The sequence below is a fragment of the Monodon monoceros genome, unplaced genomic scaffold (assembly GCF_005190385.1).
Source record: "Monodon monoceros isolate NGI ecotype Baffin Bay Population unplaced genomic scaffold, NGI_Narwhal_1 Super_Scaffold_1, whole genome shotgun sequence".
NCBI classification, from domain to species: Eukaryota; Metazoa; Chordata; class Mammalia; order Artiodactyla; family Monodontidae; genus Monodon; species Monodon monoceros.
In genome coordinates this window covers 67,397,734-67,423,005 of record NW_021703765.1, presented here as the reverse complement: position 1 = coordinate 67,423,005, position 25,272 = coordinate 67,397,734, and the positions used below count along the sequence as shown (strand labels likewise).

General features: G+C 46.6%; 1 protein-coding gene across 1 annotated transcript in view; it reads left to right on the top strand.

Annotated features, from left to right (window-relative positions):
* SEZ6L (seizure related 6 homolog like) overlaps window positions 1–12,423 on the top strand; it is a 200,142-nt gene extending 187,719 nt beyond the window's left edge. The window contains exons 13-17 of the mRNA XM_029216623.1: window positions 2,957–3,151; window positions 6,267–6,299; window positions 8,082–8,196; window positions 9,531–9,633; window positions 12,116–12,423. Coding sequence (XP_029072456.1) covers window positions 2,957–3,151; window positions 6,267–6,299; window positions 8,082–8,196; window positions 9,531–9,633; window positions 12,116–12,145 — 476 coding nt within the window. The 3' untranslated portion in view covers window positions 12,146–12,423. The remainder of the gene's footprint in view (window positions 1–2,956; window positions 3,152–6,266; window positions 6,300–8,081; window positions 8,197–9,530; window positions 9,634–12,115) is intronic.
* The last annotated feature ends 12,849 nt before the right edge of the window (window positions 12,424–25,272 follow it).

Sequence of the window (25,272 nt, the reverse complement as noted above, 5' to 3'; positions counted from 1 at the left end):
ATGCTTCCTGTGATCCAGGAAAGGTGCTAGGCACTGGAATTCCTCGCATGAATGTAAGATGAGTTTCCAGCCTGGGAGTGAGTGGGCAAGGTGAGAATCAAACAGTGCCATAAAAGATTCTGAAGCTGTGTTGGAGGTCTGTGAAGGTTATAGAACAGGGTTCCAAGAACAGGGGAATTCATGCTGCTGGGGACAGATCTGGCTCCTTGGGGGAATTCTTGAGATCTGCCTTGTAAAATAAGATGCTTGAAACAACCTATATTTATTATCTTACAGTTTCTATGGGTCTGGAGTCTGGGAACAGCTTAACTGGGTCCTTTGGTTCAGGATCTCTCATAAGAGAGACCTGGGGCTGGAGTCTCATCTGAAGGCTCAATCGGGGGAAGGATCCACTTCCAAGCTTTGGAGCTCCTACTCCAAAGACAGTGGAGAGTCTGCTAGCAAGACAGAACTACAGTCTTATATAACATCCTCATGGAAGTGACAGCCCTTTGCCTTTGCTATATTGATACTTTATTGGTTGGAAGTGAGTCACAGGTCCTGCTACAAAGAGCTGCAAAGAGCCGTTAATACCAGCAGGTGAAGATTATTAAGGGCTGTCTTAGCTTTTCCGCTGCACTCTCCTTTATTTTTTTTTTATTGGAGTGTAATTGCTTTATAATGTTGTGCCAGTTTCTGCTGTACAGTGAAGCGAATCAGCTGCATGTATACGCATATCCCCTCCCGCTTGGACCTCCCTCCCACCCCCCTCCCCATCCCACCCCTCTAGGTCATCACTGAGCACCAAGCTGAGCTCCCTGTGCTATACAGCAGGTTCCCACTAGCTAGCTATTTTACACATGGTAGTGTATTTATGTCACTCTCCTTTAGATAGGAAGGGGAAGGGCATCTCAGAGGGAACAGCATAGGCAAAGCACAAAGGGGTGAAACAGAGTAACCCATCTGGCAAAATGTGACTAGTTCAATGTAAAGTGAGGAACCATTTGAGAGGGAGGCAGGAAGCAGATGGACAAAGCCCTAATAGCCCAATCTGGAGACCCTGCCTCTTCTCCAAGCGCAGTGGAATCACCAGGTGTGAAATAATAAAAGACCCACCTGCTCCACGTTCTAAACCGAGGGCCTGCAGAGTCAGGATGATGGCAAGCTGGGGGATTACACTAGTAAATTGTAAAAATCACTCAGATATTACAGGAATCCTTCAGGTAAAAGAGGCAGCATGTCATCTCTTCCGAGTTTCACTAATCAAGTGAGTATTGGAAACTGTGGACAGAAGCTTGTTTCTCTGAAACATGTATGGCAGGTACAGCTGTGATATGTAAAGACTTGGGTCTTTGTACAGCAAAGTAAGATCCAGAAGGAGCAAAATGTTTTAGGATTTGGCATAGAAAACTCCTTGTTCTCTGTTTGTAGGAATGTAAAATGGTGCTGCCACTGTAGAAAACGGGATGGTGGTTCCTCAGAGTTACATGTAGGATTACTGTATGGTCCAGAAATCCCACTTCTGGGTATCTACCCACAGAAGTGAAGGCAGGGTCTCAAAGAGGTATTTGCACACCCATGTTCATAGCAGCTTTATTCACTATAGCCGAAAGGGGAAGCCATTCAAGTGTCCATTGACGGATGGATGGATAAACAAAATGTTTGTCCAGCCATACAATGGAATATGATTCAGCCTTAAAAAGGAAGGAAATTAGAACACAAGCTACAACATGGATGACCCTTGAGGGTATTATGCTCAGTGTAATAAGCCAGTCGCAAAAAGACAAATACTGGATGATTCCACTTATATGTGGTCCCTAGAGTAGTCAAAGTCATAGAGACAGAAAGTGGAATGGTGGTTGCCAAGGGTTGGTTGGGAGGGGAGATGGGAAGTTAGTGTTTAATGGGGACAGAGTTTCCATTTGGGAAGATAAAGAGTTCTGGAGGTTGATTGTACAACAATGGGAATGTATTTGACACTACTGAACTGTATACCTAAAATGGTTAAGATAGTAAATTTTATATTATGTAGATTTTACCCAGTTTAAATTTTTTAATAGTAAGACTTTTTAATGTTTCAGGATGTGTAGTCTTGTGTGCACAGCAGTTTTTGCTGGCTTTCCAGTCCATCCAGGTGCTGAAAAGGATCTAGATCACACGCTGGCCCTGGAATGGGTCAAACTGTCAGGTTCAACTCTCCAATAAGTCTTAAGGTAGCAGGCGTCATTTATGATGCTCCTACTGTATATGTTAGGGTCATTTGTGTTCCTACTGTATACCAGGCCCTGAGCTTCCAGCATGCCTGAACAGGCTCATCTCCAGTGAGGGAGACCGATAGTAAATAATTAAATACAATACAGTGTATGCAATGCTGTGGTGGAGGAAGAGCTGGAGAGATTAGTGACTCAATTAGGGGTAGGGGGCACCAGGGAAGGCTTCCTGAAGGAGGAGATATGAGGACTGAGTACTGAAAAACAAGACTTATCCCGGCTGTGTGGGCAGGTGAGGTATAAGGTGAGAAGCAGGAGGAATATTTCATAATTTAGCGACACCACCGTCCATTATTTACTGAGTACTTATATTTCAAGGGTGTGCTAAGCATTTGCACACGTTATCTTGGTTAATCTTCCAAGTCCCTGTGAGATAGGTGCTGCTATTATTGCCATTTTACCGATGAGGAAACTGAAGCTCAGAGAGGTTGTGGCCCTTGCTGGAGGTCACACAGCTAGTAAGTAGCAGAGCCCAGATTTTTAACCCAGATTCCACAGCTCAGTATATCCTACTGTGCCCATGTGTAACCCATGCCCAGAGATGGGAGAGGGAAAGGGGAGTCTGAGGAGTGGGCAACAGTTCAGTGCAAGGTGGGGATGCAGAGAAATGATGCTGGAGAGACTGGCCTCAGATCACACAGGCTCTGAGTAGGAGTCCCCAGAGATTTACATCGTCTCATCAGAGCTCCTTTTGGCTTGCATTTCAGCGGAGGAGTCCCTGGCATGTGACAACCCAGGGTTACCTGAAAATGGGTACCAAATCCTGTACAAACGACTCTACCTGCCAGGAGAGTCCCTCACCTTCATGTGCTATGAGGGCTTCGAGCTCATGGGGGAAGTGACCATTCGATGCATCCTGGGACAGCCATCCCACTGGAATGGGCCACTGCCCGTCTGTAAAGGTAAAGAAACCACCGCCTCCCCACCCCCAGAGTCCCGGGGAATGAGGGACCCAGAGATGTAAAGACTGACTTGCAGCGATTCTAAACTGGCTCTAAAAAGCCAGGCTACTGTGTTTCACTAAATCTAAGACACCACGGTTATTTTCTGCACTGCTGAGGAAGGACTTGGCTTCCAATTAAACTATGACACGGTGCCTTCTCCTTGCTTCGCATTTTTGTTTTTACTTACTAGAAGAGCTTAGGTTTTTATCATAAAGGAGAGGCAGCCTGCTTTTGACTCCTGCTTGGACAGCGTGGCTGAGACGTTTCCCGCCTCCTGCACCCCCTTCTCACAACCACTTGGTTCCCAAGGGTGATGGGTGTTCCCCTGTCGCCTCTGGGCGTTCTCCCAAGATGCTCACACCTGTCCTCCAGGTACTGATGGTCCGGGGCTGATGATTGCACAAGCACAGGCATCTTGAGCGCCACCTGGTGGCAGCGATTGTAATACCCCAGTGATTGTAAGACACCCCCCATCTCAGAGATGGTGAAAAGGGGGGGAAGTGTATTTTAGAATCAGTAAACCACTCATCGTTGAAATTGAGTTAGGGCACGCCTAGTGAGATTTGGATCCATTTATCCGTGTCTTTGAGGTGTGAAATTCATAATCATATCCTAAGTATGTTCAGCGCTTTAGGCAAGTGGATTTAACCTTTTATGGTGTTAGTACCCTTTTGAGAATGAGGCAGAAGGCTCTGAATTCTCTCCCCCGGGGGAACCGAAACATGCAGTTTTACATTTCTACTTGGGAACCCATAACTTCAGCGGATCCCCAAATGATCGTTCATGAAGTTCAGCGTTAAGGCTTAAAAATACTTTCCCGGCCAGAATTTCTACTCCTGGGTATAGGCACAAAGTAATTGAAAACAGGTATTCAAACCAACACTTGTACAAATGATCGTAGCAGCATTATTCACAAAAGATGGAAACAACCCAAATGTCCATCAGCTGGTGAATGGATAAGCAGAATGTGGCATGTTCCTATAAGGGAATATTGTTCAGCTGTAAAAAGGAATGCTATAACATGGATGAACCTTGAAAAGGTTACGCTCAGTGAAAAGAAGCCAGACACAAAAGTTCACGTATTGTATGATTCAATTCGAATGAAATGTCCAGAATAGGTAAATCCATAGAGATGGAACTCAGACTAGATCCTCAGGGGCTGGTGGGGACGGAAGAGTAACTGCTTAATTGATACCGAATCTCCTTTTGAGATGATGAAAATGTTCTAGAACTTGATAGAGGTGATGCTTGCACAACACTGTGAATGTACTGAATGCCCCTGAATTGGACACTGAATTAAAATGGTTAATTTTATGTTATGTGAATTGTACCTATAAAAAAAGATTTTCCCTGCATCACCCCATTGAAGCCTCATGACCGTACTCTGAGATAGGTGAGCCCTCATACCCATTTCACAGATGTGGACAGAGAAGCTCACAGAGGTTAAGTGACTTACCCCAAACCACACAACTGGTATAAGACAAATCTAGGATTTGAACCCACTTCTGCTAATTATAAATTCCCTACCTTTGAAACCCCACCGGGTGAGGCAGTCCTGGCCCCTCAGGTACGAGAGACCATCTAGCAGGAAAGACATTGTCTTGGGAGACCATTGCCCTTTCCTCTCCACTTCCACTCCTGTGACCCACCCTGCCAACTCTGTAATGAAATAATAAATCACTTCCTCTTCCCCAAAAAAGTGGGGTCCATCGTTTGTGGTCTGGAGTTGGAGAAATGACAGAGCACCAGTGTGAGACCACCCCCTGGGACTCAGGGGCCCTAGGTTCCCAAGGACGCTGCCCTGGCAGGTCCAGGAAAGGGCCCGGGAAGCTGCCTCTTAGCACGTGCCCCCGGGGCCCACTGATCACACTCAGAGGTTCAACATTTCCTTCCATTTCTAAGATTTCATGGAAGCTCATGCCCTCCCAGACACGCAATCAAGGTCCCATTCATGTCTTGGGTAGGAAGCATCTGCCTTAATCTTTCCATTTTCCTAATGCCCTGGCTCCAGAGATGTCTGCAGTCAGTTAGTTAGTTAGTTAGCTTTTTTGTCGGCTGGTTTTGTTATCATCACAAGATAACGATGAAAGTCAGAGAGTCACTTTGACCAAAGCTCTTACTAGGAAATCTCCGTATTATGTAGGACACGGCTATTGCTGGGCCTTTGGGGGCCAGCTCCTCCCACGACCTTATCATGCAATCTTTCCATCGAAGCCCTTCACTCTGGGGGTTTTGCATCCCTGAACCCCGTCCCTGTGGGTATATTTTTGTGCTCAGCTATCATGATGACTTGGATGCCAAAGCGTGAAGACACCAGCCCCCATCATCCTGAACTTCCAGAGAAGTTGTACAGGGAATCCAGGGGAATAAACCAACTCCAGAGAGTTCCAGTCTATGGCAATGAAGGAATGAAAATATGGAATAAAAATCCTATATTCCAAATCAATATGGAATAAAAGTGAAATTAGAAAGGTTCACATAAATGTATATTTCAAAGCAGGAAAACAATTTCACCTCTGGCTGGGCTCAGGATTTCGGATTTGGAATTTTGTCTTGCCCCTCACCATTCATCAGCCTTGGTCTGACACAAAAACACTGAAGAGACCAGGACTATGTAGTTCAGAGCAAAGGCCCAAGAAAGCCAAGCAAGTTTAAATCCTGCCTCCATCACTTAGGAGCTGTGTGGTGTCAGAGAAATCACTTCACTTCTCTGAACCTCTCTTTGCTTATCTGTTCAATGGGGATGAGAATAATATCTACCTAATGAGATTGTTGTGAGTGTTAAGTGAGCAAGTATATATAAAGCTCTTGATGCCCAGTATCTGACATGTGGTGAGTATTCAGTAATTATTGTCCTTTTCCTTTCATATCTGTCTCATTTTCTCTCAGGAACTTAGGAAGGGAATGAGGCATTTCCACTAATTCCAGTAGCCTAAGATTTAAAAAAATAAACAAAACCACAGCACTACAGCAAAGCATGGAATGGACTTTTGCACCTAATTTGGGGGGGGGTGCTTCATGCGAACAGAGTGAATTCACTTGACATTGACCAATGCTCCAATTTCACTTTCAGTTAATCAAGACAGCTTTGAACACGCTTTAGAAGGTGAGTCCCATGAAGAAAAAAATCCCATAAACCAAGCTAATAGCAGAAAGCAAGGGAAGGTCCTTGGAAATCCTTATCGAGGCGCTTAACAGAAAATTAAGCAAAAATGCTGCCTTCACACTGCTGAGGATAATTTCAAAACAAATGACATTGTAAAGAAAAAAAAAATCATTGAATTTGCAACTTATAGTCCTAACTATAACCTAAAAGAGATTTGACGCCCGTTCCGTTCATGATGACGAGGTAAAAACATCTGGGAGTTCACGTGCCTGAGAAACACATACCCTCTTGTAAAACTTTTCAGCCATGTGGTGCTGTTTGGGGGAGCTAAATCCAGAGATGCCTCACTTTTCATGCTGAGCAAGCTCCTGGTTTTGGGAGGGAAAGGTCTTCTCCAGGGGATGCTCTGTGGTCTGTTTTCCCCTCCGTCTTTTTCTTCCCCAAAATAGCTGTCCCTGGATCCCCCTTGTTTTCTGTTCTTGTTAGAAATTACCAAGTGAGATTTATTAATGTGGAACAGATGCTAAAAGTGATCCAGGATTTTGTTTTATCTTCCCTTTTCAATGCATCCCACACGTAGAATGTTCTGCATTCTGTATAACCTTCGTTCAGTTTGGTACAAAACCACTCACTGGGCTGTCGTGTCAGGAAAAAAATAACATATTTTGTTTAAAAAAAAGTTTTAACCAATTGGACAGTTTTTAAAATTATTTTTGGAGCCACTTATCTTTCTGACAATAAATTGTTCACTCAGAATCTGGGGCAGTGGAAATTACATGTCATTAGTTGCTCTCTTCTGCAACAGATGACACTTTAATCCAAGCAGACAGAGCCGGAGCTCAAATACATGTGTAGGCTGTGGGGAGCATGTATCAGTCACTCCGCTAGAAGAAGAAGGGCATTTGCGGAGTTAGGCTCTATGCAGGCCCTTCCTTCGCTGTCTTGCACCGGCCAATGGACCATGAGAGCATCTCAAAGGCCTGGGTTGCTCAGCGGGTGTGATGCCATCGTAATGTTCTGGGCTCGCACATTTATCATGGGTATTAAGACTGATTTTTCAGACCCAAGGAGTGGTGGGTAACGGATTGCAGATTTGCGTAACGCCGAGCTCTGTTAGACGTGGCTGTGGAGAACGGCAGAGTGTGTCCAGAAGGGATGTGGCGTCTGCCTTCAAGCCTTTCTCGGAAAACGCCCCCTTCCCTGCCTCCACCTCCACAATAATCACCATAGTTCTTGTGATTTCCTCTAACCACTGGGAGGTAGCGGGAGGCCCCAGGTGAGGCCGAGAGGGTTGCCTGAGAGTGTGCAGCCGTGGCCTCTGAGGATGAAAACTGTCTTCATGGTTAGGGTGTCATGGGGTGTGCAGTTGGGGTGTCATGAGGTGTGCAGGTACCGAGCACTGACCCAGCTGCCTAGCGCCCTCTGCTGGAGGGTCTGATTGAGCAGGTCTGGGAGGGACCTGCCAGTCTAGACACAACTCTGTCTTCTCCATGGACTGTCAGGCAGATCTGCCTTTCCAGTTAGCACGTTGGGGATTTTTCCAGGTCTTCCCTGGAATTGGATTTTAACCAGATTTCAACTGATGACCACCCCATCCAAGAATAGGTCTGGGGCTCTGTTGCCAAGAACCAGCACCATTTCCTTTACTCTCTGCCTCTTCTCCCTTCTGGAGATGGTTCTCCAGTGGCTGGCTCTGTGACATTAGGTCTTGGAGTGGGTGCAGGGCTGGGAGGGCGGGTACTCCCCTGGGAGCCAGGGGCCTTCACCGGCTTATGCGTTTAGTAGCAGAAGCGGCAGCCGAGACGTCTCTGGAAGGGGGAAACGTGGCACTGGCTATCTTCATCCCGGCCCTCCTCATCTCCTTACTGCTGGGAGGAGCCTACATTTACATCACCAGGTATGGGGCTTCGGGTGGGAGTGGGGCTCTCACCCACTCGGCGACCAGCGTGCTGAGGGGCTGGGCTCGTCATGGACCCTGAGCCTCAAGGTCTCCACTCTTGGGGACAGTGGCATTTGTGTGATTGAAGGGATGTTGTGATTCAATTCAACTCTGAGAAATATTTAGATCGTGTGCCTGCCAACCCTTCATGGTAGGAGGGCTGAGCATGCAGCAACAAATCAGACAGACACTCTCCTGACCCCACAGAGAGAGACATTTCCTATTGCCAGGCACACTGACTCATTCTTTCCTTCATTCACTCATGTATTCCCTCACTTATTCAACATGTATGTATTGACAGTCTAATGTCATTGTCCCAGGTGTCGGGGATCATAGAACGTGCCTTTAACAAGGAAGGAAGATATTCATCTATGGCTAGCATATTCACTAATTCGTTCAATTTCACAATTATTGAGCACCGACTCTGTACCAGGCCATTTTCTGGGCTCTAAGACCATCGTCGTGAACAAAACAAAAAGAAATCGTTGACATGTGGGGCACAGGTTCTAATGGGGGAAGAGAGACAATAAGTAAAGTATAATATAAAAGTAAGTAGTACATTAGAAGGTGAAAAATGCAGGGAGAAAAAGAAAACTTAGAAGAGAGAAAAAGGGAGCTGGGGTGAGGCAGTGGTTGCATTTTAAGTGGGGGAGGGGTAGAGGAGGCCCCAGTGAGAAATCACATTTGAGTAAGAGCTTGAAAGCAACAATGAGTAAACTATGCAGATATCTGGGAGAGGAGGATTCCAGGCAGAGAAGCAGCATGTGCAAAGGCCCTGAGGCAGGCATTTGCCTACTCTAAATGGTCCCTGTGGAGCTCACAGTCTGGAAGGGGGAGAGGAGAAATACACACATTATCATACACTATAATAAACACAATAAAGGAAAGAGACAGGGTGTGGGAACAGAGACCAGATCTAAACAGGTGGTCAGGGAAGGCTGCTCTGAGGCAACACAGTATATGCTTAATAAATGCTCATTATTATTGCGCTTGCCCTTTGCATTAAAGAGGGACTTATATCATCTTACAGGAGAAAACACATTAAGCTCCAGTAAGGGGAGGTCCGGGGTTTTAAGGATCACCGACTGGGTTAGAAATTGAGAGCGATTATGATTTCAGCTTTTACCCCACTCGGATTCTCACCTACAAGAGGCCGTCTCCACACATCCTCCTTGTTATCCTTGGAGGTGCCCATGCTCAGGAAGTGGCACCCACCATTCCCCTGTGGGACTGTAAGGTGTCTCCTCGTCCAGGAAAAGTAACTTGTCTTCCCTTCACCGTCTCTTCTCCAGATGCCGCTATTACTCCAACCTCCGCCTGCCCCTGATGTACTCCCACCCCTACAGCCAGATCACCGTGGAAACCGAGTTTGACAACCCCATTTATGAGACAGGGGTGAGTGGGTCTCTCCCTGGTGCCTCTCTCTTTGCTCTGAATCCATCGACATCAAAACGGGAGGTTTAATTTCCTTTTGCTCACGATGCTGCTGGCAGAAAGGCATGGCCAGTGGTCCTCCTGTCTCATCCCCGCCAAGACCCCTATTGAGGTAACTGCTGGAGAACTCAGCTCGTTCTAGGAATTGATGACAAGCCTGTAACTCTTTGTTCTTAGCAGAATGGTCACAGAAAGAAGGGGCTGCACCAGAGACCCATGGAGAGACAGCTAAAATGGGTCAGAGCCCAGCGGTGGCCTGGTGGCAGTGGGCAGCATTCCCAACATCTTATTAAACTACATTCCTTATTGAATGGCAGTGTGCACCATCCCCACACATTTGAGCAGCAGCCTTGTGTTGGTACTAGGGACACAGCTGAACCAAATAGACACAGTCCTTCCGTTAATGAGCTTATAATCTCACAAAGGAGACAGATATCAATAGCAGTAGTAGTAGTAATGGTAATAGTAATAGTAATATTATGGGCCAGGCACCTTAAATGCATAATCCCCTTGAATCCTTGTAACTCTTTGTGATGGATTCTCTAGTTACTTCTGATTGGCTGATGAGGACATTGAGGTTCAGGGAGAGGAAAAACGATTTGGTCAAGATTGCACACAGCCAGAACACACAACCTGCAGCCAGGATGCAAACTCTGTTAGCCTCTCTTGCCCCTCCTTGAACCTCAAACAATCAAATATGCCTGTGAATATCTTGATTGCAACAAACCATAACTTTTAAGGGCCAACCATAATTTTAAGGGCCATGAAAGAAATTGGACAGGGTGCTATGAGTGTATGATGGGATGGGAGAAGGCCATCTCATCTCATCTTTGAGAAAGCTGAGTCATATAAGTTGGCTGAAAAAGATGCCAGGAAGACAGGAGAGCACATGCAAAGGCCCAGAGGCACATGTGAAGAACAAGAAGGCTGGTCATGAGTTTGCAAAACCACAGCCTTCAAATTCACTGTGTGGTGATGTACAATCATCTCCCAATATTGGGGGCATAAACTTGTTCCATGTCCGTTCTAACCTTCCAGCACTCCTGCTTCCTCTGACCTCCTGTTATCAATTGATGTGTAACAATATTTTTGCAAATTTAGGAGCCTAAAGGACACACATTTATTACCCCATAGATTCTGTAGGTCAGGAGTCCGGGCACAGCTTATGTAGGTCCTCTGCTCCAGGACTCACAGGCTACAATCAAGGTGTCGGTCAAGGCTGCGGTCTCGTCTGTGGCTTGACTGGGGAAGGATCCACTTCCAAGCTCACATGACTGTTGACAGCATCCAGTTTCTTGCAGGTCGTTGGACTAAGGGGCTCAGTTTCTTGCATGCTGTCAACCTCAGTTCCTTTGTATGTGTCCCTCTCCATAGAACAACTCACAACATGGCAGCTTGCTTTTTCAGAGTCAGCGAGAGAGAGAGAGAGAGGTCACAATCCTACAAAATACAAACACGGAAGTGACACCCTAGCACCTTTGCTGTATTCTGTTGCTTAGAAGCAAATCATAGGTTCTGCATACAGTTAAGGGGAAGGGATCATACAAGGAATGTGAATACCAGGAGGTTGGGGACCATGAGGACCACCTTGGAGCCTGCACCCCAAACTTGCATCTACCATGAAGCACAGACAGAATTGCTTATCTGTGTTGACCCAGTGGGAACTGTAGACCTCCATTAAAGCATGTGACAGTGACATAGGGGCCGAGCCTATGACTTCTTATATCTCCCTACTCCTCTGCCCTGGCGGCCTGGAGTATATTACACACACTCCACGAGTATTGGAGAAATTGAACTGGTTGCTACCTACGTGTAGTGGTCATTTTAGATACGGCACTGGTAAGACAAGGTCATATGTTATTTTACATTGTGTATAGCTTGTTTCTGAATCCTCAGAGAAGGTCAAGCTGATGAAAAATAGCACTTTAGAAACTAGACCTTATTAAGACTTACTCGTGTATGTATCAGTCACCTAGCACTATGATAATGCTGAGTAACAATCCCAAAACTCAGTCGCTCAAAGTAACAAGCGTTAATTTACTCTCAGTCCACGGGACAGCGTTCTCAGCTCCTTTCAGCTGGGCGGTAGTCCTGGTCTGGCAGTGCTCACTCACATATCTGTGGTTGGCTGATGACTCAGCTCTGCTGTCCGTGACTCTCATCTTCTTGCCGGTGCTAAAGGCCATCAAGGCATGCTCTACTCGTGGTGGAGGCAGAAGGGCAGGACGCCAGCAGCAGAAACACACAGGCACTTTTCAGGCCCCTCTTATGACCCACTTTCCCATAACCCATTGGTAAAAGCAAGTCAAGTTTAGAGTAAAGAGCACTGCAAAGTCCTATGTCCAATATCTTGGATACAGAGAAGGGTGAAGATCCAGAACGATTCATGAGTCACTCTGTCACACAAGGGGTCAACATATCTGTGCTTCTCTCTCTCTCACAGGAAACCAGAGAGTATGAAGTTTCCATCTAGAGAGAGCTCCACGTGAGAAGGGAACTTAGAGATACAAACTCAACTACAGCCTCCTCGAGAAATTCATCCAGAGACCATGTGGCATTTGATGGAAAGCCCAGAGTGTCGGCTGTCTTTTCTTTAGACTCTTTACTGAAGACTTTCTGTTTTCTTCACTGTATTTATTATATTTAAAATCGAAATAGGTGTGGTTGGATGTATTGCAGCTGCAGCCAAATTTGTGGTACAGCCTCAATCCTGAAGGCAGGTGGAGGACCTGTAAAATAGCAAACACAGCAGTAGAGGGAAGAGGATAAAAAAAAAAACAACAGCAACAGGCTGTTTCTCCTATCGGCAATGCCGTGCTACGGCTGCATCAAATTGCATGCATCTTCAGGATCCATGCCCATGGTGTTTTTCGTACAAATCTAAGTCCCAAGATTAGGTTGGAAAGGGTATTTCTTGTTGGATTAACTTGGGTTGAAATTTAGCACGGAGACTTAAACAGCACTACTCCAAAACCAGTCTGTTTTCTCCCTTCCAATTTCCCCAGCTTCTAAAAGAACCTGCCCCGTCCCCTCCCTCCCATGGCCCCTCTGAAGGCAGCAAAGGTGTTACACAAACATTCTCTTTTACCACCCTGGCCTCGCTGGATGCTGGCAAACTAAGAAAATGTTTTCTTTCTATGAAGGTGACAGATGACAAAGGAAAGTTTTCAGAGAAGATGAGAGATCTGAGAGTTCCAGTGAAGAAGTGGATGAGGGGCAAAGCTGGCTAAGGGAATCGAGAGAATAAAATGATACTCTTTCAACGATGAAAGAGCAGGTAATTTATGCTCCAAGGGCCAGAATCGATCACCTTGTTCAACAAGGCCACCCTCAAGCTGTGATGATAGCTCCGTAGTCTTTGCAGGCGTGAGCAGTACCGCCCATAGTGTTAAGAGGCTTTGGGTTGCAGGGGAGAAATCCAGGGGTGACCTCTGTTTCCCTCCCGGGGTGCTGCACTACCAGAGCCCTCAAAATAGGGGAGACTCAAGTGCACTGTCACTCTAAAAGGTGGCACCTTCAGAATACACTTGCAATCAAGTATTTTGGAGGGAGGGAGGGTCCTATGAGAAGAAACTACTTTTCTGTTCTCTGAAGCTCTGCCCGGATGTTGGATGGTGGCGTGAATGCTTGACCATAGAGGTGCCGAGGAACAGGAACGGGGGGCTTAAAGCCACGACGGCGTCCACATCACACGATTTGAACTCCAGTGAGGAGAGAAGGAGGAATTTTAGGCCAGAAAGGAACTCTTAGCATCTCATTAATCCCGCATCCTGGTATTTTATCAGAGTCCTTTCACCTCAACCCAGTAGGGCTGGTGAGTGTGTGATTATCTGGAAGATTCTTTTCTAAATATAGGTGTAAAGAGAAGGCAAGGGGTGAGGATGCTTGGAAGGAAAAGTGCATGTGAGGCTAATTCATCTCCCTAGTGTCAACCAGTGGCTCAGAGAGGCACACCGGCCCAGTGGCTTTTGGGGTACTCTTTGGAGCCTTCCCACGCTCTCTAGAATTGTTTTAAATCAGCTGGTTTTCGAACAAGACCTTTCTGGCTGCCATGCCTTTGGGAGAATGGCTGGGAGTCCATGTTTTGATAGCTTGCTTAGGAAGCCTCCGAAACAGAATATGGCAGTTGGCTTTGCGCGTGTGCACACGCACACACACACACACACACACACACACACACACACACACACACATCCCCTCCTCCCAGCCGGGGCCGTGGACCTCAGTCCTGGGCGGGTCTGAGGCCCAAATATTTTCCTTCTGCCAGAAAAGAAGCCTGCTCATCTACTCCTTCAAGCGTGCATTCACGATGCACAGCAAGAGGTCATAAAAGGCTGCTGTCCAGCTGCCCAGAGCCCACCCCATTTTATGAAAGAACCAGAGGAGAAATGTCCCAGACCATTAGTGAGCAACGTCATGTCTGGAGAAAGACCAGCAATGCAAATAATGCAAACTTTTTTTTGGAAGGCAGAATCAAATCTTTGCTTTTATATCTATTTGAGGCTGATTCTAACCCTAACCCTGGGTCATCCAGAATGAAGAACTCTATTAATGATATTTAATTTTAGAACATACTGTGGTTACATGAACACTGAGTATTTGCCTTTCATAAAGACTGACAAACTATAAAATCTTTATTCTAACCCTGTTCCCTGAAACTGGCCGGGCCATGGCCCAGGAGTTCTTATTGGCTGTTGGATGGGGTAGAGAGGTGTTGATTTTTCTTTTTCTTCCAGGATTCCAATGTCTTAGTTCTGTCCTAGTCATACAGCACCTGTGACCATGTTTTATTTTTTTAATTTTTTTTGTGACCACGTTTTAAAAGTTTGTTTTAGTCAAAAGATGGATCATGCGAGCTTGACAATGTACAGTGTGATTGAAAAGACAGGTTGGTGTCTATTTTTCTTTTTAAAATACCTGAATGTGTCTTTGTAATATGTTAAGGTAAAACAAATCATAATAATCGTGCCAAAAATTTACCAGGCATCTCATTTCAGCTCATGTCATGTCTGTTTTTAATAAGCTCAATGTTAAAACCTGCTGGGATTAAATATTTTTGAACAGGATACAATCTTAAACTTGAGAACAGACTGAACCTTCCTACAAGCTACTCTTTGTAAAACATTGGGGAAATACGTTTACAGAGATTTCGAGCTTCAAAGAATGCATGTGATGGTGCGTATTACATGCTAATTCGTATAAGCTGTATCTGCCAGCTACCACCCTGTGCTTTAAAAACGCACACACTCAACCCTCTTCAGCTTAGGACTCATCTTTCTGCTTCTTTTGGTGGTAAAGGGTAGAATTATTTAGCCAACTTAAGTATTCTGGTTGCTACTTGATGGCCATGCTTATTTAGTTCCACGGACATGCTTTAAAAATGACCTTTTGAAGCCAGCTCCTTGGAGAGCCTGCAGAACCTCAGGCTGATAGCTTTGGAGACTGCCAAGCAGCCCAGCAGGAAACGAAGTGGCTGCGTGATCCAAATGGTTGTATGAGCAGACGGACAGGACTGGGCAAATACGTGGGTAGATGTAGGCTGAGCGTGAGCCTTGGGCAAGTGACCTTTCTTTTGGTCAATCCAAAGGGTATGACTTTCCTATGTTTTTGAGGTTGCTGGGTCATTTGAGGTCACGTTTTACTGAGTTGTTCGGAACCCCCAAAGGTAGGCTTTCTCCTGGGAAGTTTTCATTTCCATTTTATGCCCAAATAGAATTAAACGCAAAACAAACTTTCTAAGCTAGAATAATGAAATGAAGTCATTTTCCACTTTGTATATATTGATGCTAATAAAAGAAATGAAAAAGAGTCAAAGCTATGGGGTTTTTGTTACAAACGCTCCAGGCTGGCACTGAGTGGAATGTTTCCATTTTCTGGGGATTCGGCTGGGATGACACCTACTGAGACTTTGAATGCCAAGACAGGACTGCTGACTCGGAATGGTTCCAGGAGCATTTGGGGAATGTTTGGAACAAGACATGTCCACTGCCATCATCACATACCACCACGCAGGACATACCAGGAGCATCAGTGTCCGAGGACAGGAGAGCAGAGATGCTGCAGCTCAAGCAGACAGCAAATTCTCCATCCTCTGCCTTTTGTTCTCTTCAGGCCCTCCGTGGGTTGGAAAGATGCCCATCTGCCTTGGTGAGGGTGATGATCTTTACTCAGTTTCCCAATTCAAATGCTAATCTCTTTGGGAAGCACCCTCACAGACACACCTGAAAATAATGTCTGGCCAGCTATCTGGTCATCCCTTAGCCCGGTCAAATTGACACATACAATTAGCCATCACTGGCCTGTCTCCATTTGACAAAGAAAGCAATCCTCCAGGTGGTACCCAGAAGAAAGTGGAAAAATCCTGATAGATGACGACAAGCAAGGATACGAGCCAGGAATGACCAGTGCAGGCATAAGCCAGGTGCGGCTGTGGTTAGGGGTGGGCGGTCAAGGAGGTGATTTTAAGCTGGGACGGAAAGGAGAGTAAAGCCATACGGGGATGTTTGGGGAAGTTTCGGGGCAGAGGGAGGCCAATGGGAGCTTGTCCCCTTTGAGGGACAGCCAGTGTGGCTGGAGGGTGGAGAGAGGGGGTTGCATGTTGGGAGGGGGCAGAGCAGCCGAAGGGGGCAGACCACACGTAGGTAGGGAGGGGAGGAATAGGACTGGACTTTGTGTTTAATGCTCCCTCTGGTGGCCACGTGGGGAACCCAATCCAAAATTTAGGTAATTTTCAAGGATGGGGGAAGGGGGCTCCAAGTTCGCCTTATCACCTCAGGGACAACTCACAGTAAATGGAGAACGGGACGGGGGGGGGGGGGGGGCACGTAGGGCAGCATCCTGGGTGGACGTCGGGCGTGCTCCTTCCCTGCAGCTATCCAATCATCCTCCGTTATAAAATGAAGGGGTGGGGCTTCTGATAGGTTTCCTGGAGAGAAGTTTCGCCAGTGCGGCGGGGCCACTGTCAGGACCAGGGTGGGGCTGAATCATCCATGGGCCTGTCACTCAAAATCAGGTATGGAACCGAGGAGATTCCGAGGAAGGACAGACAGGGTGAAGAAAGAAGACGGAAAGGCAGAGGGTGCCCGGGATGCTTTCGGAAACCAAGATTCTGTTTCCCGGGCCTGGCTGCCTACAAGTTTAGAACAATAGTGGAGAGACAGAGCTTCCCCTGAGACCATGAACCCACCTGCACTAGTAAATGTGCTTCAGACAAACCGGGCAGAATGGGCAGCCCTGGGCCAGGAGAGGGAGAACAATAAAGCAGTGACCAAAGAGGTCCCTGCCAGGATAACATAGTAATAATCATAACAATCATGGTAATAGTAGCTGGCGTTCGTTGGCTGCTTGCTAGTTCTTTTTGTTTTGTTTTCTACATTTTAAACGCACTTTCTCTTTTAGAATAGTTTTAGATTACCTAGTTATTTGATGCCCTTTAATATCTCATTTACTCCTGTCAGTAAAATTATTATCATTCTCCTCTTACAGATGTGGCGTCTGAGGCTCAGAGAGGCTAAGTCACTTGTCCAAGTCCACATAGCTCATCCATGAGGGAAGGGGACACAGGAGGTCTGGCTCCTGGTCGATGTCCTGGGTAGGAATGCCTGAGCCAGCCTGAGCAGTGCTGGGCACCCAGAACCCAAGCAGGCTCTGATCCTGTGGACGCCCTGAGCTCAGGGACTCTGCCTCACTGGGTTTTGTCCTGAGAGGTGTTTGGCTGTGTTCAGCAGTAGTGAGGAGCTGCAACTCTGGGTTTGAAACTTGACTCCATCAGCGATTAGCAGCATATTGGAGTGAGGGACCCCAATAGGGAGGAGTCCCCTTTCTGTGTCACTGCGAAGCTCCTCGCTATGGGGCTTCTAAATCGGTGCACAAAAGAGGAAGGAAGAGTTACTAACTGTCCTAAAAGTGATGGAATGCTGGGGCAGACAATATCCAATATCTGTTTCTCTTCTCTCTGCTAATGGAACCCTAATTTTGTTCAGAGCAGCCATGAACCCATCTTCCAACAACGGGTCATGGCTGGTTTCAATTATGACGATCCTGTTACACAGTTTCTCAGCCTCCCTTGCTGTTAGCGTTGATCTTCTGACCCATTCTGGTCAACAGGCATTAGCTGAAGTTGGCTGTGTGTGTGTGTGTGTGTGTGTGTTGGTGGAGAGTGAGGGTTGCGCTAAAAAAGTGTTTGCTTTCCTGATTAAAGGGGGCAGACACAGCTGCTACAGCACCAGCCCCCTTTTCTCCTTTCTGAACCCAGTCATGATACTTCAGGACTTGAGTGTTCATCTCGCAATGGAAGAGTCCAGCGTGAGGACAAAAGCAAGCAACTAAGAATGGACACTAAGTGGATAGAAAACCCTGGCCCGCTGATGGCACCAACATCAACCTACCTGTCCCAAGTGTAAAGCATAATAATGCATGAAACCAGCTCCATAAATACAGGTGATGGTTCTGTATGTTCTGCAACAGTATAAACAGAGGAAATATTTCACCAAAGTGGAATCTGAAAGCAAAGATAAGGTATGAATGCCACTTTCTGGAAAGTTCTATCAACTTTTCGGCTCTTGTGCCCCCACCAACCTCCCATTCCAAGTTTCTCGCCCTCCCTCTGCTCCCCACTCTTTCTCTCTCCATGTTATAACTCTGTCCAAGATTTACTAACCCTCTACCCTAAAAGATGACGTAGGATAGAAAAAAATAGTTTCGACATGAATTTCATGGCTTACAAGTTTTAAATACCTACTTTTTATTTCCTTACATTTCCAGTAGAAGTTTTTATTTGCACTCAACTAAAAAATTCCCATTTTAAAACAATGCTATTAATACTACTGTTGCAACATGGTTGCCTGGCACATATAGGCATTCTTATATATTTGTGAAGAAATGAATATCAACAGGGAAGCCCAAGCAAGATATGGCCAAGGTTGCCAGCGTCTGAGTCCCTTTCAACCACCAGATGGCAGCCTCAGCCACACTTCACTGCCTCACAAGGGTTATTCCCTTTGGACAAAGTCATCTGATGAAATGGACTGTTTCTGATACAACAGTTTTCAGTTTGGAGGATGAGTGGACTGCCCTTGACTCTTGACAGAGAAAGAGAAACGAACATCATTGGTACTTCCTCCTTGCCCATGAAATAGATCCAGGCAGAAGGTGTTATGGTTAAAAAATGGGCTCACCTTGGACCAGGGGCTCACACAGTGTAGGCCTCAACCACTCTAAGTCCACAGAAGACTTAAAAGAATCGAATTTTTACTGATGGTCCCTCAAGGGAACTGAGTGAGAGGCACATCACCCAAGGAAACTTTCTTAAAATTCTCTTTCCCCAGTTCTGTCCTCAAGAGTCTCACATTCCTGGGCTCCTGTTGTAATCTCTCTCCCTCTCCAAACTTCAGTGCTCTCCCACTTACAGAGCTGGGGCCCCCTGCTCACTACCCACACCCCCTACCCAGACAGCTTACTTCTTTCCACACAGGGTTGCCAAATTTAGAAAATAAAACTATAGGACACCCAGTTAAATTTGAAAATCAGATCTTGAAAAATATGTGTAAATCTGTAGTATAAGTTCTGACCTTATGGGCACCTGACTACCCTCTGGCCAATCAGAGGTTCCATGATTAGTTCAGAGGTGGTCACATGACCCAAGCTGGGCCAGTGGGAGAGTGCAATGTTTGGGATATACTTATGCTAAAATTTATTTGTCCTTTATGTGAAATCCAAATTTAACTGGGCATTTTATCTACCAACCCTACCTCCCTCTTCTATAAAAGCAATATTATGCCTTTTCAATTTTCCCTAAGCCCCAACCTGCAGGCCAATCTTCAACCTTCTTAGAAGGCAGGCTTCCTCTTTACATTTTTGTTTGATTGCGTGTGAAATATATACGTGTATAAAAATAGCCCACTGGCCTAGTAAGCAAGCTAATCACCTTTTCAAGCCCTCTAGTCCCACGTCCTTAAAATACTAATATTCATTGTTTGATGGGTGTCCTTCCACACCATTCCCCTTGCTCAGAAAAACACAAAAGTTTTTAGTTTTCCTCAAAAAAAGATAAAATTCTGCACCTTGCTTTTTTTTTATTGAGAGAGAGAGAGGGGACATATCTATCCCGGACATCTCACCAGGTCATTGCACAAAGCTCCAGCTTATTCTTTTAAAGCTGAGTTATAGCCCATGGGGTGTGACATCATAATTTATTCCACTTATCCCACAGAAATACAAGGCACCAGGGAGAGGATGCTTGTACAAGGTGGTTTATTGCAGCAGCATGTGTTGTGTCAAAAGCTAAAAAGAATGCCAAGGACAATCAGTAGGGAACCATTGTGCTTATTTATCTGAAAGGCTTTGCCAGCAGTTCCAGAATCCCGCTTTTCTTATATAAGTCGGGCTCTAACCCACGGTACTGCGGGATCCCACCTGCAGGGAGGCTCTTCTACCTGGACCTCTTCTCTACCGTGGATATTTACCCACTCTGCCTCAGTTCCCACCCCTGCCACACACACACCCCAGAGTCCCTCCTTCCTGAATTTCAACTATTTTCTACTGGAGGATTCTCTGAGCGGTTTATATAATCAAAATGATTTCATCAAATTATGTTGCAAGAACCATACTTTTATCCCCAAATCATGGCAACCAACCGTATGTCTCTTTAGGAAGACCCTGGTATATTTTGGTCTACATCCCAACATTTTCCAAAAGGAAGGTCCCTTTTTCGTTGCGGGCACGCCACATGCTGGTTGTAATGGAAATCTAGGCTCCCTTCCTTTAGTAATAGCGCCTCCATTTTACTTTGGGGAACCACGAGAGAGAGGGGATCTCAGTCCACGTGCTTGGGTGGAGCCACCCTACCAGCCTGACTCTGAGCACGTGACCACAGTCTGGCCAATCAGAGATTCCAGAATTAGCTCAGAGATGGTCACGTGACCCAATCTGGGCCAATGGGAAACAGGCTCACTCTTTGTGTGGGAGTTGCCAGGCTGCTGGAGGAATGACAGGACCTGCCGGCAGCCATCTTGCTGTCACGTGGGACAAGCCTGGCTGTAAATGAAAAAAAGACCAAGAAAAACAAATCCCAGAAATGGAAAAAAAGAGATTCCTGGTGATGTTGTTGAGGCTCTTGGATCCAACTGGACTGAAAGTCAGACCCACTTCCTCTTGCCTTTGCAATCATATGAACCAAAACTTCTCTTTGGGATAAAGCCAATTTGAGTTGGGTTTCTGTTCCTTGAAACTAAGAGGTATATTACTAATGGACTATTATTTGTATGTCGGGTAATTGAGAAAATATGTCTTGTGTAGGTGCCTCTCCCCCCAAACACACACCTGCAGTCATATTCACAAAGCATCTATCTACATCTGAAAATTTGTAATATTTGTGTAGTGTACCGACAATTCTATATTTAGTAATAACTTGTATACCGAATGTCAAGACCCACAGGTAAGAATTAAATACTCTACGTGGCTTACAGGGCATCTGGACGCGCTAGAGGGATATACCTGGGAGCAGTTCTCAGCCAATGAGGGATGGAGTTGAGGGATTACTATCCCAGCTCTTACTTCCCTTGGGAGGAACAACTGTGAGGTATGTTCTATGCTGTCCCCAGAGTTCCCAGTGCTCAATGACAATAATAAGACATTTTTATGGTCTTCCTTCCCTTCTGAGGGTTACTTACCCACTGTCCTTTGGTGCTTCCTGGTATCACCTCCCAAACAACCACTTTTAGTGGCATCTTAACTCAGGGTCTGCTTCTGGAGAGCGCCCACCAGGAAAGCTACATCCAGATGCAGGAGAATCAGAGCTCGCTCCCACCCCCAGGCTAAGAACCCCCGTTCCGGAGGACGTGACACATCCATCAAGTGGTGCGCGCGCTGCAGGGCAAACTGACACGGTGTGTTAGCGACTTCAGAGAAACAAACCAAACTTACAAAACCGTAATTCCTTGCACCGGATGCTTTCCCTACACATCAGATGCTGAATTTCTGAACTCTGCTCATTCCCGTGTCCCTAGGGCACAGGCAGGCTGTGCTTTTGGGGCCGTGATTTGTTGCTTCCTGCCAATTCTGCCCATACCCCAGTATGTGAAAACTCCTACATTTATGTGGAAGAGCCTTCCTCCTGTTTAAAGTCTACTCCCCTATTCATCCCTCTAATTTCCCTGCTCACCAGAAATCATGAAGCAGATGCTCCTTTCTACTGAGCCTCACTTTCTGTCTCCTGTTCCTTTCAGAAGAGCAATAGAGACAGACAGGCCTGAGAGTAAAGAATGAGGGCTCTAGGCCAACAGCCCTGGCTCTACAACTTAATAGCCCTGGGACTTAAGCCAGTGGCCTCAGTCTCCTCATCTGTAAAATGGGACTGGTGATAATAACAGCCATGCTGTCTAGTTATTAATGAGAATGAAATGAGATAATACACATAAAATGCTTAGCACAGAAAAGTACTTGAGAAATGGAGGGTTTTGTTGCCATATTTAAGACTGTAGCTACAGGCTAGCCGTCTTAAATATCTGTTGAATGAATGAATGGATGAATGAAGTTAACAGAGAAACCCAAGGTAGAGCCATTGCCTCTTGCCATTCCCAGAGGCTCTGGGGTCCTCGCTCTTCCACTCACTCGCATCTAAGTGAGGGGAGTAGGTGCCCTGCCTTTGGAAGAGCCCCATGCTTGGTTTAATGATCGGCTGTCAAGGTCTTGATAAATTTTGAACAAGAGGCCCCATGTTTGCATTTTGAAAATTATGTGCCCAGTTCCAGGCTGTCAGTAGCTCCCAGGGTCTTTCCAAAGTAGTGTCCTATGAACAAGCATTGAGTGCCTAGGAGAAGTGTCTACTTTGGGGCAGAAACTGGTGGGGAAAAAAGCTAGGACAGAATCAGATCCATAAACCTCTAACATAGCCTGGATACTGGGCTGGGGTTCAGGGCTTCCACAGGCATGAGATTATTGCTAATTTGGCGCTCCACCTGCCAGAGGAAAAATACAGGAGACAGAAATGGGGAGAGGTCCTCACTGGCTAATCAGATCCCTCCCGCCCCCGCCCACCTCCTCCCACCTCCTTTCTCTGCTCCCCTCAGCCTTTCTCTCATCTGTTTCCTTTTTCCTTTTAATCTTTGTCTCTTTCTCGCCTCAAGTTCTCCCTGCCTCCGCTCTTTCTCTCCGTTTTCTTGCCTCTCTCTTTTCTTTTCTCTTTAAATTAACAAATGTCCTCTTTTCTCCTTCTTTCTGTCCTCTCTCTCTCTCCTTCTGATTCTTTCGGTCTCTCTTTGTATCTCTGTCTCTTTCTGTTTCTCTCTCTGCCTTTCTCTGTGTGTTTCTGTCTCTTATTGTCTCTCTCCCTCTCTGCTTCTCTGTGTCTCTGTTTCCCTCTGTATCTATCTCTCTGTTCCTCCCTCTGTTTCTCTCTTGGTCTCTGTCTGTACCCCGCCCCCGTACCCACATCATCCCGGCACCAGCTCCGTCTCCCAGGGACCGGATTGTCAGGCTGCACACGTCTTGGGCTGCCCGGAAACCTGCCTTACACAGCCATCGCTGAATTTCTCCGGTGTCCACCTCTGTTAAAAATACCTTTTGACTTTTGAGATTCCAACAAAAAGAGCACATACACACAACTCATTCCTAAGCTTTGTGATTTTGAAAGACACACAACTGGAGGGTCTGGGAGGCCCCTGGAGGTCCCCATGGGTGTTGCCCCACACCCAGTCTTCCAGCTCCTCCCTTCCCACCCCCACTGTAGACTCCGGAGGTGAGCTGAGGTGGTCACAGCTTTGTTCTCTGGAGTTTGTCAACGTGTGCAGCAGATGTGCCCAGCAGTTGCTTCCAAATCCTGCTGAGCCATTTGCCACAAATCCCTCTTTTGTCACAATTTAGCTGTGAGTTTAAGAGAGTGACAAGAGTGGGGAAAAGGGGAGGAGATCTAGGCTGTGAAAGGATCCTGGGGAGGTGTTAAGAACACAGCCGGAGAGCTAGACATCCCTAGGTTCAAGGCTGGCCAGACACATAAGGTCTGGATAACCTTGGGCAGAGCGACAGCTAACAAGTGGTAAGCACTCACAATGTGCCTGGCGCTGTGATAAAGCTCTGTAGAGATGTTCTCATTTAAGCCTGCCAGCAACCTTGTAAATGACAAGCCAGTATAGGTAAGGAAGCTGAGGCTCAGAGAGGCTGGGTAACTTGCCCAGTGTCACACAGCTAAGTGATCACCCTTCAAACAGTCCGGTTTCTGAGCCCAGTGCCTGGAGATCTTTGGGGGAGGGTGGTTTCTGGGACCTCCCTCCCAGTGCCCTGACCACCACTGTAGTCCCCACAGGAATGTCTTGTCCATCACAGACCCGCGTCTGTGGGCTGTGTAGCTGCTTCTACTGCTGCCTCCCCCCGCTCACCCCCCACTCCCCCACTCAGTGGAATCCATGAAGTCTCTGCAAATTTGGGGACCCAAAGGACCCTGGTCGTCAGGAAAGATGAGTGAGTAGAGGGCATTTTCTGCAAGTGTTGGGGGAGACTGGGTCGGTTTCCTGAGCATCCAGAGCTTCAGCCAGCAGCCTCCCAATGCTTGTCCCTAGGTCACTAGAAAAGAGGAAAGAGTGCGTGGAGAGTTAAGCAACTCTCCCCAGGAAACACCTCTCCACTCTTCAGACAGGCTCTCCTCCAGGGAGGGCAAGATGGCCAGCAATGTAAGACATCTTTCCTTTTCACTTTTGAACATTTCTGAAATCAGGCTGTATCTGACAAATGGTGCCCTTTCATAACTACTTGGCAGTACTCTCTTTACGGTGAGTCCTACAGTCAAAGACATAGCCTTCTATTCCATGAACTGCGGTAGCACAAAGGCTGGCTCTCATTGGCCCAAGCGGATCACGTGCCTCTCGTTGGCCAATCTCTGCAACTCTGGTTGCTACGCCTTAGTCAGGGGCACCTCTGGTGTTAGGGGTTGCGGTCAGCAACTTCTAGCTGGAGGACCAAAGGAGGAATGGTGGTTTCTGAGAAGAAAATCAAAGTGTTGCGGCCAGAAGAGACAGCTGTGGATTCCAGGAAGGTAGAAACAACTGCTGCCTCCTCTACCCAGAGTCATTTTGAGATTCGGTAAGAATATGTGCGTGGAACAGTGGGCCCCTACTACGCGCCTAGTACTCCTGTCTGCTATTATTATTTAAAATGTTAAGTTGAGGGCTTCCCTGGTGGCGCAGTGGTTGAGAGTCTGCCTGCCGATGCAGGGGACACGGGTTCGTGCCCCGGTCCGGGAAGATCCCACGTGCCGCAGAGCGGCTGGGCCCGTGAGCCATGGCCGCTGAGCTTGCGCGTCCGGAGCCTGTGCTCCGCAACGGGAGAGGCCACCACAGTGAGAGGCCCGTGTACCGCAAAAAAAAAAAAAAAAAAAGTTAAGTTGAGATGTTTCACCTGAACCTATTCAGGCTTTTAGACAAAACTCCCAGTTTACAGAAAATACACAAGATGGACGAACGGGTTAAATGACAGCACCAGAAACTACTCCGGCAAATCCAAATCGTTGAAGCCAAGCGGAGGGCACACAGGTGTTCTGTGCTTTGTGTTCTTTCTTTAAACTTTTCCATGTGTTTCGGAACGGGCACACGGAAGAGGTATTTAGTGAGG